Below are 16,308 nucleotides of genomic sequence, written 5' to 3'. Positions count from 1 at the left end.
TTGTTATATCATTAGGGCCCACACATTGGGTTATATTGTTGTATCATTAACATTAGGGCCCACACATTGGGTTATATTGTTATATCATTAGGGCCCACACATTGGGTTATATTGTTGTATCATTAACATCAGGGCCTAGATTCATTCTGGACCGCGGAAGCTCCGCATTATAAGCACGCTTGAATGGAATTTCCGATTGAGCCAACATATGCAGGTTTGTCGTGAATGCGGTCTTTGCGAACAAGGGAACATTGCCTTTAAAAAGGTGCATAGCTGCGAAGGGGCGATCGGACTGAATCCTGTCCCAACTGGAGACATAGATCAGTACTCACTATTGACCCAGACACCTGTAATAACAACTGAATCCTGGTCAGCTGGAGACATAAATCAGTACTCACTATTGACCCAGACACCTGTAATAACAACTGAATCCTGGTCAGCTGGAGACATGTAATAAGGGTAATTAGACTCAGAGGACATGAAGCAAGTCAAAGACAAACAGTAGTTTCATCAGATCTCATCCTACACTAGAATAAACCTCCCACACAGACACACAGCCAGGGAAGTCCCTGGGAAGACACTACTAGAATAAACCTCCCACACAGACACACAGCCAGGGAAGTCCCTGGGAAGACACTACTAGAATAAACCTCCCACACAGACACACAGCCAGGGAAGTCCCTGGGAAGACACTACTAGAATAAACCTCCCACACAGACACACAGCCAGGGAAGTCCCTGGGAAGACACTACTAGAATAAACCTCCCACACAGACACACAGCCAGGGAAGTCCCTGGGAAGACACTACTAGAATAAACCTCCCACACAGACACACAGCCAGGGAAGTCCCTGGGAAAGAAGACTAGAATAAGGATCTCTTCCAGAAGGACACCTATTATTATGTACCTCTGGGATGCCAAGGGTGGGGCATCTGAGACCAGCTATTATCCCACCAACATAACACATAGCCTGTCTGACAGACACACAGCCTGACAGACACACAGCCTGACAGACACACAGCCTGACAGACACACAGCCTGACAGACACACAGCCTGACAGACACACAGCCTGACAGACACACAGTCAGGTATGAACGCTCCCACCGCATCCTGCTGTTTGATCCTCACACACACATTCCTTCACTGAGTCTGTCTGTGTGAGAATCTGTTTGTGTCTCTGTATGATGTGTCTCTCTGTGTGTGTGTGTGTGTGTGTGTGAGAATCTTACGTGGCCTGCTTGGGCAGTAATCTGCCATCTCCACACACACACACACACACACACACACACACACACACACACACACACACACACACTGTTCAGGTCAATAAGGCACTATAAGGCTGAATAAGGCATTATAAGGCTGAATAAGGCATTATAAGGCTGAATAAGGCATTATAAGGCTGAATAAGGCATTATAAGGCTTTATTAAAAAAGCAGAATAGCAACCACTGTGGTGAGACATAAGGCAAAATATTCAGCGTTCCCTGGAGATACTACCGTCTTTCTATAGTCCACATACTGGAGAATACATCCAACAACGACGACAACAACGACAACAACACAAAGACAACAACAAAGACAACAACGACAACAACGACGACAACAACGACAACAACACAAAGACAACAACAAAGACAACAACGACAACAACGACGACAACAACGACAACAACACAAAGACAACAACAAAGACAACAACAACAACAACGACGACAACAACACAAAGACAACAACAAAGACAACAACGACAACAACGACGACAACAACGACAACAACACAAAGACAACAACAAAGACAACAACAACAACAACGACGACAACAACGACAACAACACAAAGACAACAACAAAGACAACAACGACAACAACGACGACAACAACGACAACAACAACAATGACGACAACAATGACGACAAAGACAACAACAACGACAACAACGACAAAGACAACAACGACAAAGACAACAACAACAACAACAATGACAACAACAACAATGACGACAACAATGACGACAAAGACAACAACAACGACAACAACGACGACAAAGACAACAACAACAACAACAACGACAACAACAATGACAACAACAACAACAACGACAACAACGACAACAACAACAACAATGACAACAACGACAACAACAATGCAGTAAAATCCAATCAGAAACCATCCTGATCAAAAGAATAACATAAAAACATATTACTAAAGCAGATGATGTTCACGTAGTGGTCAAAACAGAACAGGTTTTTATCTATAAAAGGCCCAGTTGAGGAAGAACGCTTCTCATAAAGAATCTCCAATCAGAAACCCATTATGGGTCAATTAATAACTCACAGAGAGAGAGAAGTCATCAGAACACTTATTAAGAACATGAGAACATGTACGTGTTCCGCTCATAGAGAAACAATCCATAGAACGGGTCTCCCCATTATGATGGCATAATGGGTGGACTGGCAGCCAATGTGAGAGTACCCAGGAGTCAAATGACCAGGGTTAAAGGTTCCAAGAGCGTTCTAGTCATTCTATTTATACCTCTCTGATCCCTCCCAACATGCTCCATGATACTACTACTAAACATAGAACTGGAACGGCTGCCTGTCTGCCCGTTATGACATGAATGCGGAGTCCTGTTCTGCTCCTTCTAAATTCTTCTGATTACAAATGTACAGAGATATACATCTTCATGATAACAAAACGCATAGTCTGTCTTCAATACAGTATGATGTTGGGTTTAAAGTCTTTTGTGTGATTTCTTGAACCATATTCATAAAGAATCTCAGAGTAAGAGTGCTGATTTAGGATCAGTTTGGCCTTTTAGATTACCGTAAATTCCGGACTATAAGCCGCAACTTTTTTCCCAGACTTTGAACTTAAACAATGACGCGGCTAATATATGGATTTTTCCCGCTTTCAATTTTTTTCTCTCCAAAAAAAACACATTCTGTGACGTGCTCAGTTTTTTGCCGGCATGAAGCTTTCATTAGACCAATGAAATTGCCGAACGGGTTAAGGTCAAACAACTTTTTTGTTTACTGTTTAGATTAAATCGAGCGCTCTCAAACTTCCCATCATTCTGAATACGGTAGTCATTTTGTCACCCTCATCATGGCAAAGACACGGAGAAATGCATATGATGCAGCTTTCAAGTTGAAGGCGATTGATCTGGCTGTTGGAAAAGGAAATAGAGCTGCTGCACGGGAGCTTGGTCTTAATGAATCGATGATAAGACGTTGGAAACAGCAGCGTGAGGAATTGACTCAGTGCAAAAAGACAACTAAAGCTTACTGCTCATTTTTTATTTTTTGTTACAAGCAGTGTTTCGTTAAAGCCTATTTATTTTTGTTACAAGCCGTGTTTCGTTAAAGCCTGTGTAAAGTTAATTTGTTTCAATGTACCGGTAGGCACCTGCGGCTTATAGACATATTTTTTTTAAATTCAGTGGGTGCGGCTTATGTTCAGGTGCGCTTAATAGTCCGGAAATTACGGTATAATGAATAAGAGAGGGCACCTGATCCTAGACCAGCAGCCCTATTCTGAGACCTGCTTTATGTATACAGTCCCTGGTGCTTCATAACTCCCAGCAAAGTGCTTAGTCACCATCCAACTCCAAGTCATTATGACTGTTGTCTGATTGACAGCTGTCTGATGGAATAACAAGATAATACTGAAAAGTTACAAACAACAATCAACTGTTAACAATGAGCAGTAAAACACACCACTTCACTGGTCTGGTAGAGATCCGGAGTCTGTTGACATGACTTTTTTAAAATCCACAATAAACGTTAATATTGGGAAGAATATTGAGAAGAAAGAAGAAAAAACAAACAGTACACAATTAGTTTATCCTTCAGTCTCCAAGATACAGGAAGAGGAATGTTGAACACCAAAGAGGATGTAGAACCATTCTCCTTAGCAACCAATGGGGGGGGGGGGGGGGGGAAGATTACAACTTCTACTCACAAAATAGATGGTCCCAGACATGTTTGTGCTACCATGCCAACTACATTGCTGTCATGGACGAGCCAAACGTGACAAGGAGTTGATGATAGCACAAAGAAGACTGGCACTCAGGCTACAAAGCGGAGTGCAGCGACAGAACAGCACCGTGGCTTAAAACAGTCCCCCTCTGTTAGAGCTGCAACGTTGTCCATCACAGAGCCATCTGCAATCAGCAACTTCACAACAACATCGCGATCATCTCTTCTCCCCACCAGGCCTCTCTGGGAGGGACTAGGGGTTAGAGGTCAAGGGTTAGAGGGCGTAAGGATCCGGTGACGGAGAGATTCAGTGTCGTCCCACGAGGTGCCCCAGAGGCCCTAGGAACCCCAAAACGATCCGTAGGACATGAGAGCTTGAGAAAGCCGTTCTATGGTCAGAAGGCACCGTATCATGACAATAGGGTCTCATTCTGAATCCATACAGAGGGAGGTTAATGGCTCGGTCTCTCCTGTCCTCTCCTCTGTCTATCCATTCATCAATATTTTTCGTCCCTCTTCTCCACTTCTCTCCTCTGTCCACCGCTCCCTCCGTGTCTTTAATCCATCTCTCGTCTTCTCCCCTCTTTCCGTGTCTCTGGACTGGTGGGGTCAGTACCTCAGTACCAGGTCAGGGCTGAACACCACGGAATGTCTGGGTATAAGACACAATGGACAGACCTGAACCTGAGAGAGAGAGAGAGAGAGAGAGGTGGGGGGGGGGGGGGGGCAGAGGGAGAGAGAGGGGTAGAGAGAGAGAGAGAGAGAGAGAGGGAGAGAGAGGGGGGTAGAGAGAGGGAGGGAGGGGTAGAGAGAGAGAGAGAGAGAGGGGTAGAGAGAGAGAGAGAGAGAGGGGCAGAGAGAGGGAGGGAGAGAGGGGCAGAGAGGAGGAGAGGGGGAGGGGCAGAGAGAGAGGGGGGGAGGGAGTATGGGGAGAGAAAGAAGTGAGAGAAGGGAAGTGAATGTGACACTGCCTGCTGAGACTTTTAATACAACAACTTGAGAACACATGCGAACAGAGAGTTTTACACGCAAACACTCACACTCACACAGTCACTTAGACAAAGTAGGGAAGCGACCCGCTGTGGCTCTCAAAAGACACACACATGCGACGCACGCAAACCCTATATTACCTGGTAGGGTCTTCGTCCAATGAGAGAGCTCCTCTTACGTTGATTATGTTTCTCTTACTATCAAACGTTCCATAACTCAGAGTTACCTGAAACGGCAATAAACAAACAAACAAACAAACAAACCACACACACACACACACACACACACACACACACACACACACACACACACACACACACACACACACACACACACACACACACACACACACCTGTCAGACTGTATTCAATAAATGAGAACATTCCATTCAGTAGGCTATATCATGTTCCATTGGCTAGTATTTAGCGCTGCGTTCCATTGGCCAGTATTTAGCGCTGCGTTCCATTGGCTAGTATTTAGCGCTGCGTTCCATTGGCCAGTATTTAGCGCTGCGTTCCATTGGCTAGTATTTAGCGCTGCGTTCCATTGGCCAGTATTTAGCGCTGCGTTCCATTGGCCAGTATTTAGCGCTGCGTTCCATTGGCCAGTATTTAGCGCTGCGTTCCATTGGCCAGTATTTAGCGCTGCGTTCCATTGGCCAGTATTTAGCGCTGCGTTCCATTGGCCAGTATTTAGCGCTGCGTTCCATTGGCCAGTATTTAGCGCTGCGTTCCATTGGCCAGTATTTAGCGCTGCGTTCCATTGGCCAGTATTTAGCGCTGCGTTCCATTGGCCAGTATTTAGCGCTGCGTTCCATTGGCTAGTATTTAGCGCTGCGTTCCATTGGCTAGTATTTAGCGCTGCGTTCCATTGGCTAGTATTTAGCGCTGCGTTCCATTGGCTAGTATTTAGCGCTGCGTTCCATTGGCTAGTATTTAGCCCTGCGTTCCATTGGCTAGTATTTAGCCCTGCGTTCCATTGGCCAGTATTTAGCGCTGCGTTCCATTGGCCAGTATTTAGCGCTGCGTTCCATTGGCCAGTATTTAGCGCTGCGTTCCATTGGCCAGTATTTAGCGCTGCGTTCCATTGGCCAGTATTTAGCGCTGCGTTCCATTGGCTAGTATTTAGCGCTGCGTTCCATTGGCTAGTATTTAGCGCTGCGTTCCATTGGCTAGTATTTAGCGCTGCGTTCCATTGGCTAGTATTTAGCGCTGCGTTCCATTGGCTAGTATTTAGCCCTGCGTTCCATTGGCCAGTATTTAGCGCTGCGTTCCATTGGCCAGTATTTAGCGCTGCGTTCCATTGGCCAGTATTTAGCGCTGCGTTCCATTGGCTAGTATTTAGCGCTGCGTTCCATTGGCCAGTATTTAGCGCTGCGTTCCATTGGCCAGTATTTAGCGCTGCGTTCCATTGGCTAGTATTTAGCGCTGCGTTCCATTGGCTAGTATTTAGCCCTGCGTTCCATTGGCCAGTATTTAGCGCTGCGTTCCATTGGCCAGTATTTAGCGCTGCGTTCCATTGGCCAGTATTTAGCGCTGCGTTCCATTGGCCAGTATTTAGAGCTGCGTTCCATTGGCTAGTATTTAGCGCTGCGTTCCATGGAAGCTTAACAGGGTCCATACTCCATAGTAGTATTACTGTGTGTGTGTGTACCTGGTGGTGTATCTGTGTCGGTGACACCAGCTGAAGGTTCTCCAGGTGAGAGTGGAACAGTGGGGAGCGGATAAGACCCACCCCAAGCAACGCCTCGATGATGTAACCAACCGTACAGTCGTCAGGGAGACGAATACGATCAGCTGTTGTCATGAAATTACCTCCACTGGGGACCGGGAGAGAGAGACAGAGCAATAGATAGAGATAGAGAGGAGAGAGACAGAGAGTGAGGGAGAGCGTGAGAGAGAGAGAAAGCGTGAGAAAGCGTGAGAGAGATAGAGAGAGAAAGGGAGGGAGTGAGAGTTAGAGAGAAAGACGGTGAAAGAGAGAGGAGAAAGAGAGAGTGAATATGTCATGTGTGGAAACTGCCTACTGACTTCCAAAATAAACACACATAAACACACGTATGTACACAAACTCACAGAAAAGCAGGAGAATAACCCACTGTGCGTCTCAAAATATACACACACAGTCTCACCTGGCCCAGGGGCTCATCTTGAGGGCGAGACCTCGACTAACACAGAACCCTGCCCCTCCTGTGGCAAACCAGAAACGCACTGGACGCTGAAAGCACACAACATGCATACAAAATACACACAATATTACTAACATGTAATAAACACAATGTAGGGCATAATATAGGCAGATACATATAATTATAAATGGAAACTCACACATACATTAATATTCAATATTATTATATATATATCTATATACAATATATAACTACCCAGCTAGCACATAACGTTCTGAGAACCACCCAGCTAGCACATAACGTTCTGAGAACCACCCAGCTAGCACATAACGTTCTGAGAACCACCCAGCTAGCGCATAACGTTCTGAGAACCACCCAGCTAGCGCATAACGTTCTGAGAACCACCCAGCTAGCGCATAACGTTCTGAGAACCACCCAGCTAGCACATAACGTTCTGAGAACCACCCAACTAGCACATAACGTTCTGAAAACCACCCAACTAGCACATAACGTTCTGAGAACCACCCAACTAGCACATAACGTTCTAAGAACCATATGTTCCCTTTCAGTCAGTCAACTTCGGTACAACATACTAAGGGGAGTCGTACTCTCGCGACTTCGGTTGAAGGATCTACAATCACATCTGACAAGGCCAATGAAATCTGCGCCTCGCTGGAAGCCCCGCCTTCCACAGGTGATAAGCATGAGACTCGGATTTATTCCTTCAATTATTCCGCTCTTCACCACAGTGTGAACAGGAACAATGCACGATACTATAACAAACAATTGTAAGACGAGACGGTCTTAGTTGCATCAACAACACTGTCGCTTTGTGGTAGACCGTGCTCACCCCCCTGGACGTTGTATGGTTCTCATAGTTTCATAATCACAAACAATTTGTTTCTCTTAAGGTTTCTTGCCGTTGCTATAACAATGAGTAAGATGACAGAAAAATGAGAGCTAGATGGTGAAGGCTAAGCCCGGTTGAGGTTCGCGACTATGCCCAAACGAATAAAGAGATACTCACGTTTGTTGACTTGTATGTCTCGGCTCGGTGCATACTCTGGCATGCCATTACTCAAATCAGTTCATGTGCAGGACTGGCACTGTTTCCCTACTTGTCTACACGCAGGTTCTCTTGTCACTCGTGTAGCATTCTATAGGGGCCTTGGTGTTTCAGATATTCACTTCCTCTCCCGGGTGACCATATCTCAGCCGAGTCTGAATAGTATGACGCCGCCCCCCCCCCCCCCCCCCCCCCCCCCCCTGCTGCCTGTTTATGTCTCAGTCAAGCACCGCTTGCCTCTCTTACTTGTGAATTAAGGGTCCGGTCTCTCCTCTTTGGTCTGGTCCTACATAGAGACTTTCAAGACCAGGCCAGCTAACAATGGTGGAGTTGCTCTGCATAGCATGCTAGCTATTCATCCCCACGGTGGAGTTGCTCTGCATAGCGTGCTAGCTATTCATCCCCACGGTGGAGCTGCTCTGCGTAGCGTGCTAGCTATTCCTGCCACGGTGGAGTTGCTTGGGGTAGCTCTCTTGTTTAGTATATGTAGCGTTAAGTTGCTTGGTTATTCTAAACGGACCGTGCTGCGGTCAAAGATGCTAGCCAGCCAAGCTTAGTTAAACTAAAGAGCCTCCTGGCTAATGTCGGCTAGCATGCAAAACTTCCGGTGAATGAAGTTTACTAGTGTTCCCCATTGTTATGGCAACCCCATTATTATTTTCAATTCCTAGAGTTGGAGGGGTTGGAGAAAGCGCGGCTTGCGTGCTCCTCCGATGAGGAAGCAGCCCCCGAGGAGCTGGCTTGGGTAACCTGGAGAAAGGGACCTTATACCCTGACGACATATATTCCTAAAAATGAATTTAGGAATATTATGTTCTTCAATTAGTGCACCCACACTGCTCGCACGCGTCAAAGAGCGTCTGCGTTGCCAAGGGCTAAAATAGAAGTAATTCCTATTTCTAACGCAGATCGCGCTGCAAATCCTGCCTCTCCCATCTCCTCATTGGTTTATAGAAGCCGGTACCCACGTGCCATCTCCTCATTGGTTATACCCATGTGGGTGATTGAAAGACGAACTGTTTTGCCGGTTGTCGTGGTAATACTATGAAAGTGTAGAAGCCAATCACAATATAAGTTCAAAGATGAAAAGGCCTGGAAGGAGGAGAGATGACTAGAAACGATTCGGTTGAGAGTTTTATGTGTGGATTAATTGTCGGAGTAGAGGACCTTGTGCATTTCAGGTAAAATAACAACTCAATGTTTATATCCCAGGACAAATTAGCTAGCAATAGCAAGCTAGCTAAATAGGACAAATTAGCTAGCAAGTGCAAGCTAACTAGCTAAATTGCCATACATGTTTAATGCTTTTCGACCTGTCCCCAAATTAATGTAATTGGTTCAGAGTTTGTTTTGATATTTTTTGACACCTGCGTGTCGTGATCGCGTTTGGTGTAGGGGGGACAAAATAAATGTATGCACGATAGCGCACGCGCGCAGCCGGTTTGGGTTCTGTGTTAGCGTTTGGGTTCCGTGTTAGCAGGGGTCTGAGCAACCAGTGCACCGCTCCACAAAAACATTACCGTGACGACAGTGTCCCCACGTTTTGTTACGGCAGCCATTACCGTCTGTGCCCATAAGGAAGCCAGGATTCATGCAGACTATACAGTCTCACGGAAGCACAACGTGTGTTGGAATCTTGTCCATGTTTAACCTCTTGATGGTCGCCTAGGATAGGGGGCGCTACAGCGATTTTTGAAAAAAATGTGTGCCCATTTTAAACGGCCTCCTACTCAAACTCAGAAGCTAGGATATGCATATAATTAATACTTGTGGATAGAAAACACCCTAAAGTTTCTAAAACTGTTTGAATGGTGTCTGTGAGTATAACAGAACTCATATGGCAGTCAAAACCCCGAGACAGATCGTAACAGGATGTGGAATTCTGAATTGCGGACTCAACTTCATCACTTTGCCTATAAATCACACCGTGAGCTATGGTTCATTGAGCACTTCCTATTGCTTCCACTAGATGTCCCCAGTCTTTACAAAGTGGTTTGAGCCTTCTACTGTGAAAACTGACAGAATGAGAGTCTGTGGAACGTGGTCACATGGGGAGGGCCATCACCATTATGACGCCGGCGCCCCTGGCTAACCTCCCCTTTCGAAACGTTTTGAAAGACAATGCAATCGTCCCCCTTGAATGTTATTGGAGCTCTGGTTGAAAAAGGCCCTAAAGATTTATGTTATACAACGTTTGACATGTTTGAACGAACTTAAATAAAAAAAAAATCAATTTTGGTAAGCGAGGAGTCCCGCGCACGACGGTACTTTTGGTGCAGCCTTCAGAACGCGCTAACAAGAAGACATAAAGGATTCACTTTTTCGACCGAAAATACATTTGTTGTGGACCTGGGATCCCTGGAAGTGCCTTCTGATGAAGATAATCAAAGGTAAGGGATTATTGACAACAGTATACAAGACTAGATTTGATATGCGATATTTCCAAGATGGCGCTGACCTGTATTGCTAGCCTATTTTTTCTGAGTATCGCATCCCCTTTTATCACAAAGTGTGATTACCCAGTAAAGTTATTTTTAAATCTGGCATTGCAGGTGCTTTCAAGAGATGCTAATCTATAAATCTTAGAATGACAATATTACATTTTAAAAATGTTTTAGAATAGTAATTTAGTAAATTGTAGCGCTGTTTCACCGGATGCATTTGAGGGAAAATAGTTAGTCAACGTCACGCGCCGATGTAAAATGCTGTTTTTATATATAAATATGAACTTTATCGAACAAAAGAATGCATGTATTGTGTAACATGAAGTCCTAGGAGTGTCATCTGATGAAGATTGTCAAAGGTTAGTGCTGCATTTAGCTGTTTTTTGGTTATTTGTGATGCATGTGGTTGGTCGGAAAATGGCTATGTGACTACTTTTACGATACACTCTAACATAATCTAATGTTTTGCTTTTGCTGTAAAGCCTTTTTGAAATCGGACAACGTGGTTCGATTCAGGAGAGGTGTATCTATAAAACGATATAAAATAGTCCTATATTAGAAAAAAAATTAATATTACATTTTGTTATGCTAATGGCGATAGGATTTTTCGCTGGATGTTTAATGCCCCTCTGGTACCCCTCGTTCAATGGTGTTCACGGGGTTTATCAATCTCCCCAGGGTGGGAGTAAAACGTTGGGTGATTCGCTCTGTCCACAAGGGGGCACCCCTCCCCCTAGATGGCTCATTTATGGGATTCAGTGCTGATTCCTGCCTGTAGCTCACTCACCATGCGTTAAGATCTACATCGGCCCTGCATCAACACAACTTTCTCTATCTCGTTAAGTGCATTCAGGAGTATTGGGCCGTGCCCACTAATGCTGTTTGTTTGAATAGACTAAAAGTAACAACTTCGTATGAGTTAAAAAACATTGCATGCTATCTATCTCCATCTTGGTGGCGCAGTGGAATAATTCCATGGATTCAGAACAGAAGATCATAGGTTCAAAACCCACACAATAATAAAGAAATGGGTTTGCATGATTAATGCCTAAGAAAATTAATTTTCATGTGTCCTATCTATACTTGGAGTTCCACACAGTTAACCTAAACTAAGCTAGCAGTGTTATTGAAACATTCAGTGAAAAGTTAAAGTTATTTAAAAAAAAAAAATCCAAATACTCTTTTAAGCATTAAGAATATTTAGGGAATGTTCTCAGAATGTTATTTAATTACCTTCAAATACCCTATAATTTATGTTCTCAGAACGTTAATAAAACCTCCCAGGAAAACTTTCAGGGAACTATAGTAACCATAGCAAAACGTTCTCAGAACATCCCTACAGCCTCAAAACGAACATTCCCAGAACAGGCTATATGTTAACTTCTGTTCTCAAAATGTTTAAAAAAAACAGTTCAGTTTAACCAGTCAGGAAACGTATGGCTTCATTCCCAGAACTAATGGGAAACCAAAAATGTACGTTCCCACAACTTCCAAGGAAACAAAATGTGCTTGCTGGGTTATTATATAGTCACAAAACAAAATAAAGGTTAAAATGAGAAGAGAAACATGTTTTAGGTTAGTGAACACATTACCTCCTGGTCCCTTACCGTGTGGGAGTCGCCAAACCTCTCGGTGGCTTCTAGAGGTCGGTCGAGACTAGGCCGGCCAATGTAGACGTCGTGGGCATGGCTGTAGTGAGACAGGAGCTTCACAAGGGGACGTATGTTCACGTAGTTATCATCATCCACGTGGCAGAACCACCTACAAGGGTTAACAACAATCAGTATCATTATCCACGTGGCAGAACCACCTAGAAGCGTTAACAACAATCAGCATCATCATCCACATGGCAGAACCACCTAGAAGGGTTAACCACAATCAGTATCATCATCCACGTGGCAGAACCACCTAGAAGGGTTAACAACAATCAGTATCATCATTCACGTGGCAGAACCAGCTAGAAGGGTTAACAACAATCAGTATCATCATCCACGTGGCAGAACCACCTAGAAGGGTTAACCACAATCAGTATCATCATCCACGTGGCAGAACCACCTAGAAGGGTTAACCACAATCAGTATCATCATCCACGTGGCAGAACCACCTAGAAGGGTTAACCACAATCAGTATCATCATCATCCACGTGGCAGAACCACCTAGAAGGGTTAACCACAATCAGTATCATCATTCACGTGGCAGAACCAGCTAGAAGGGTTAACCACAATCAGTATCATCATCCACGTGGCAGAACCACCTAGAAGGGTTAACCACAATCAGTATCATCAACCACGTGGCAGAACCACCTAGAAGGGTTAACAACAATCAGTATCATCATTCACGTGGCAGAACCAGCTAGAAGGGTTAACCACAATCAACCTGACTTTGATTCCTAAGCCATTAACGCAAACTGCTAATTTTGTCATTTCGGTTTGTGTGTGTGTCTTACTTCTTGCCAGAGCTGATGAAGGTGTCGTATTCGACGGCCATTTTACAGGACAGAGCCTGGCGACTGTGGGCCGCTGAACAATTAGTATTGATCATGTGACTCCCTGTAGGAATAACATCAATCAATCAGTCAGTCAGACAGTCAGTAAATGAGCCCTGGGGTCAAATGATGCATAGCACACATTTCAGCACAACACAGTACAGTATGTGACTTTTAACAAAGATGATTGGATGCTATTGTGTTACTATGGTGGCAAAACAGTTTTGAATGAGTCAGCAATATTAGCTTCCTGTTATAATCTGGCACCTCTAGAATAACAATATTAGCTTCCTGTTATAATCTGGCACCTCCAGAATAACAATATTAGCTTCCTGTTATAATCTGGCACCTCCAGAATAACAATATTAGCTTCCTGTTATAATCTGGCACCTCTAGAATAACAATATTAGCTTCCTGTTATAATCTGGCACCTTTAGAATAACAATATTAGCTTCCTGTTATAATCTGGCACCTTTAGAATAACAATATTAGCTTCCTGTTATAATCTGGCACCTCTAGAATAACAATATTAGCTTCCTGTTATAACCTGGCACCTCTAGAATAACAACATTAGCTTCCTGTTATAATCTGGCACCTCCAGAATAACAATATTAGCTTCCTGTTATAATCTGGCACCTCCAGAATAACAATATTAGCTTCCTGTTATAATCTGGCACCTCTAGAATAACAATATTAGCTTCCTGTTATAATCTGGCACCTTTAGAATAACAATATTAGCTTCCTGTTATAATCTGGCACCTTCAGAATAACAATATTAGCTTCTTGTTATAATCTGGCACCTCTAAAATAACAATATTAGCTTCCTGTTATAATCTGGCACCTCTAGAATAACAATATTAGCTTCCTGTAATAACCTGGCACCTCTAGAATAACAACATTAGCTTCCTGTTATAATCTGGCACCTCCAGAATAACAATATTAGCTTCCTGTTATAATCTGGCACCTCCAGAATAACAATATTAGCTTCCTGTTATAATCTGGCACCTCTAGAATAACAATATTAGCTTCCTGTTATAATCTGGCACCTTCAGAATAACAATATTAGCTTCTTGTTATAATCTGGCACCTCTAAAATAACAATATTAGCTTCCTGTTATAATCTGGCACCTTTAGAATAACAATATTAGCTTCCTGTTATAATCTGGCACCTTTAGAATAACAATATTTGCTTCCTGTTATAATCTGGCACCTTTAGAATAACAATATTAGCTTCCTGTTATAATCTGGCACCTTTAGAATAACAATATTTGCTTCCTGTTATAATCTGGCACCTTTAGAATAACCATATTTGCTTCCTGTTATAATCTGGCACCTCTAGAATAACAATATTAGCTTCCTGTAATAACCTGGCACCTCTAGAATAACAACATTAGCTTCCTATTATAATCTGGCACCTCCAGAATAACAATATTAGCTTCCTGTTATAATCTGGCACCTCCAGAATAACAATATTAGCTTCCTGTTATAATCTGGCACCTCTAGAATAACAATATTAGCTTCCTGTTATAATCTGGCACCTTTAGAATAACAATATTAGCTTCCTGTTATAATCTGGCACCTTCAGAATAACAATATTAGCTTCTTGTTATAATCTGGCACCTCTAAAATAACAATATTAGCTTCCTGTTATAATCTGGCACCTTTAGAATAACAATATTAGCTTCCTGTTATAATCTGGCACCTTTAGAATAACAATATTTGCTTCCTGTTATATTCTGGCACCTTTAGAATAACAATATTAGCTTCCTGTTATAATCTGGCACCTTTAGAATAACAATATTTGCTTCCTGTTATAATCTGGCACCTTTAGAATAACAATATTAGCTTCCTGTTATAATCTGGCACCTCTAGAATAACAATATTAGCTTCCTGTTATAATCTGGCACCTTTAGAATATGTGTATAAATGTGTTTTTATTTTTGAATCTCACCCATCCTCTTCCTCAGCCTGTCATCCTCTCCGTCGGTGAATATGTACGTCTGAAAACACACACACAAAGAGGTCAGTGTGTGTCTATATCATAATGTAGTGTGAATAGTGAGACAACGCTACTCTGTAGAACAGTAGTCAGACAGGATGCGTCCCATATAGTACACTATTCCCTATAGGGGAAGGACGGCTCATAGTAATGGCTGGAACGGAGGCAAACGGAATGTCATCAAACACATGGACACCATGGAAACCATGTGTTTGGTGTCTTTGTTACCATTCCACCGATTCCGCCCCAGCCAGTACCATGAGCTAATCCCCAATCAAGGTGCCACCAACCTCGTTTTTTCCCCTCACCAATCTACACACAATACCCCATAATGACAAAGCAAAACATGTTTTGGGGAAATTGTAGCAAATTTACACAATATTAAAAACTGAAATATCACATTTACGTACGTAAGTATTCAGACCCTTTACTCAGTACTTTGTTGAAGCACCTTTGGCAGCGATTACAGCCTCGAGTCTTCTTGGGTATGATTCTACAACCTTTGCACACCTGTATTTGGGGAGTTTTTCCATTCTTCTCTGCAGATCCTCTCAAGCTCTGTCAGGTTGGATGGGGAGTGTCGCTGCACAGCTACTTTCAGGTCTCTCCAGAGATGTTCGATCGGGTTCAAGTCCGGGCTCTGGCTGGGCCACTCTAGAACATTCAGACACTTGTCCCGAAGCCACTCCTGCATTGTCTTGGCTGTGTGCTTAGGGTAGTTGTCCTGTTGGAAGGTGAACCTTCGCCCCAGTCTGAGGTCCTGAGTGCTTTGGAGCAGGTTTTCATCAAGGATCTCTCTGTACTTTGCTCCGTTCATCTTTCCCTCAATCCTGACTAGTCTCACAGTCCCTGCCACTGAAAAACACCCCCACAACATGATGCTGCCACCACCATGCTTAACCGTAGGGTGCCAGGTTTCCTCCAGACATGACACTTGGCATTCAGGCCAAATAGTTCAATCTTGGTTTCATCAGATCAGAGAATCTTGTTTCTCATGGTCTGAGAGTCCTTTAGGTGCCTTTTGGCAAATTCCAAGTGGGGTGTCATGTGCCTTTTACTGAGGAGTGGCTTCCATCTGGCCACTCTACCATAAAGGCCTGATTGGTGGAGTGCTGCAGAGATGGTTGTCCTTCTGGAAGGTTCTTCCATCTCCACAGAGGAACTCTGGTGCTCTGTCAGAGTGACCATCGGATTCTTGGTTACCTCCCTGACCAAGGCCC

General features: G+C 43.7%; 1 protein-coding gene across 1 annotated transcript in view; it reads right to left on the bottom strand.

Moving 5' to 3' along the window:
* Positions 1–1,407: 1,407 nt before the first annotated feature.
* Positions 1,408–16,308, bottom strand: part of LOC106594055 (beta-1,3-N-acetylglucosaminyltransferase lunatic fringe) — a 33,470-nt gene continuing 18,569 nt past the window's right edge. The window contains exons 2-8 of the mRNA XM_045710512.2: positions 15,041–15,089; positions 13,051–13,153; positions 12,212–12,365; positions 7,098–7,183; positions 6,620–6,785; positions 5,107–5,192; positions 1,408–4,660 (exon numbers count right to left, since the gene is read on the bottom strand). Coding sequence (XP_045566468.1) covers positions 4,594–4,660; positions 5,107–5,192; positions 6,620–6,785; positions 7,098–7,183; positions 12,212–12,365; positions 13,051–13,153; positions 15,041–15,089 — 711 coding nt within the window. The 3' untranslated portion in view covers positions 1,408–4,593. The remainder of the gene's footprint in view (positions 4,661–5,106; positions 5,193–6,619; positions 6,786–7,097; positions 7,184–12,211; positions 12,366–13,050; positions 13,154–15,040; positions 15,090–16,308) is intronic.

The sequence above is a fragment of the Salmo salar genome, chromosome 02, assembly GCF_965601325.2.
Source record: "Salmo salar chromosome 02, fSalSal1, whole genome shotgun sequence".
Taxonomy (NCBI): Eukaryota; Metazoa; Chordata; class Actinopteri; order Salmoniformes; family Salmonidae; genus Salmo; species Salmo salar.
Note: the sequence above shows the minus strand (reverse complement) of the source record. Positions and strands in the feature narration are given on the sequence as shown.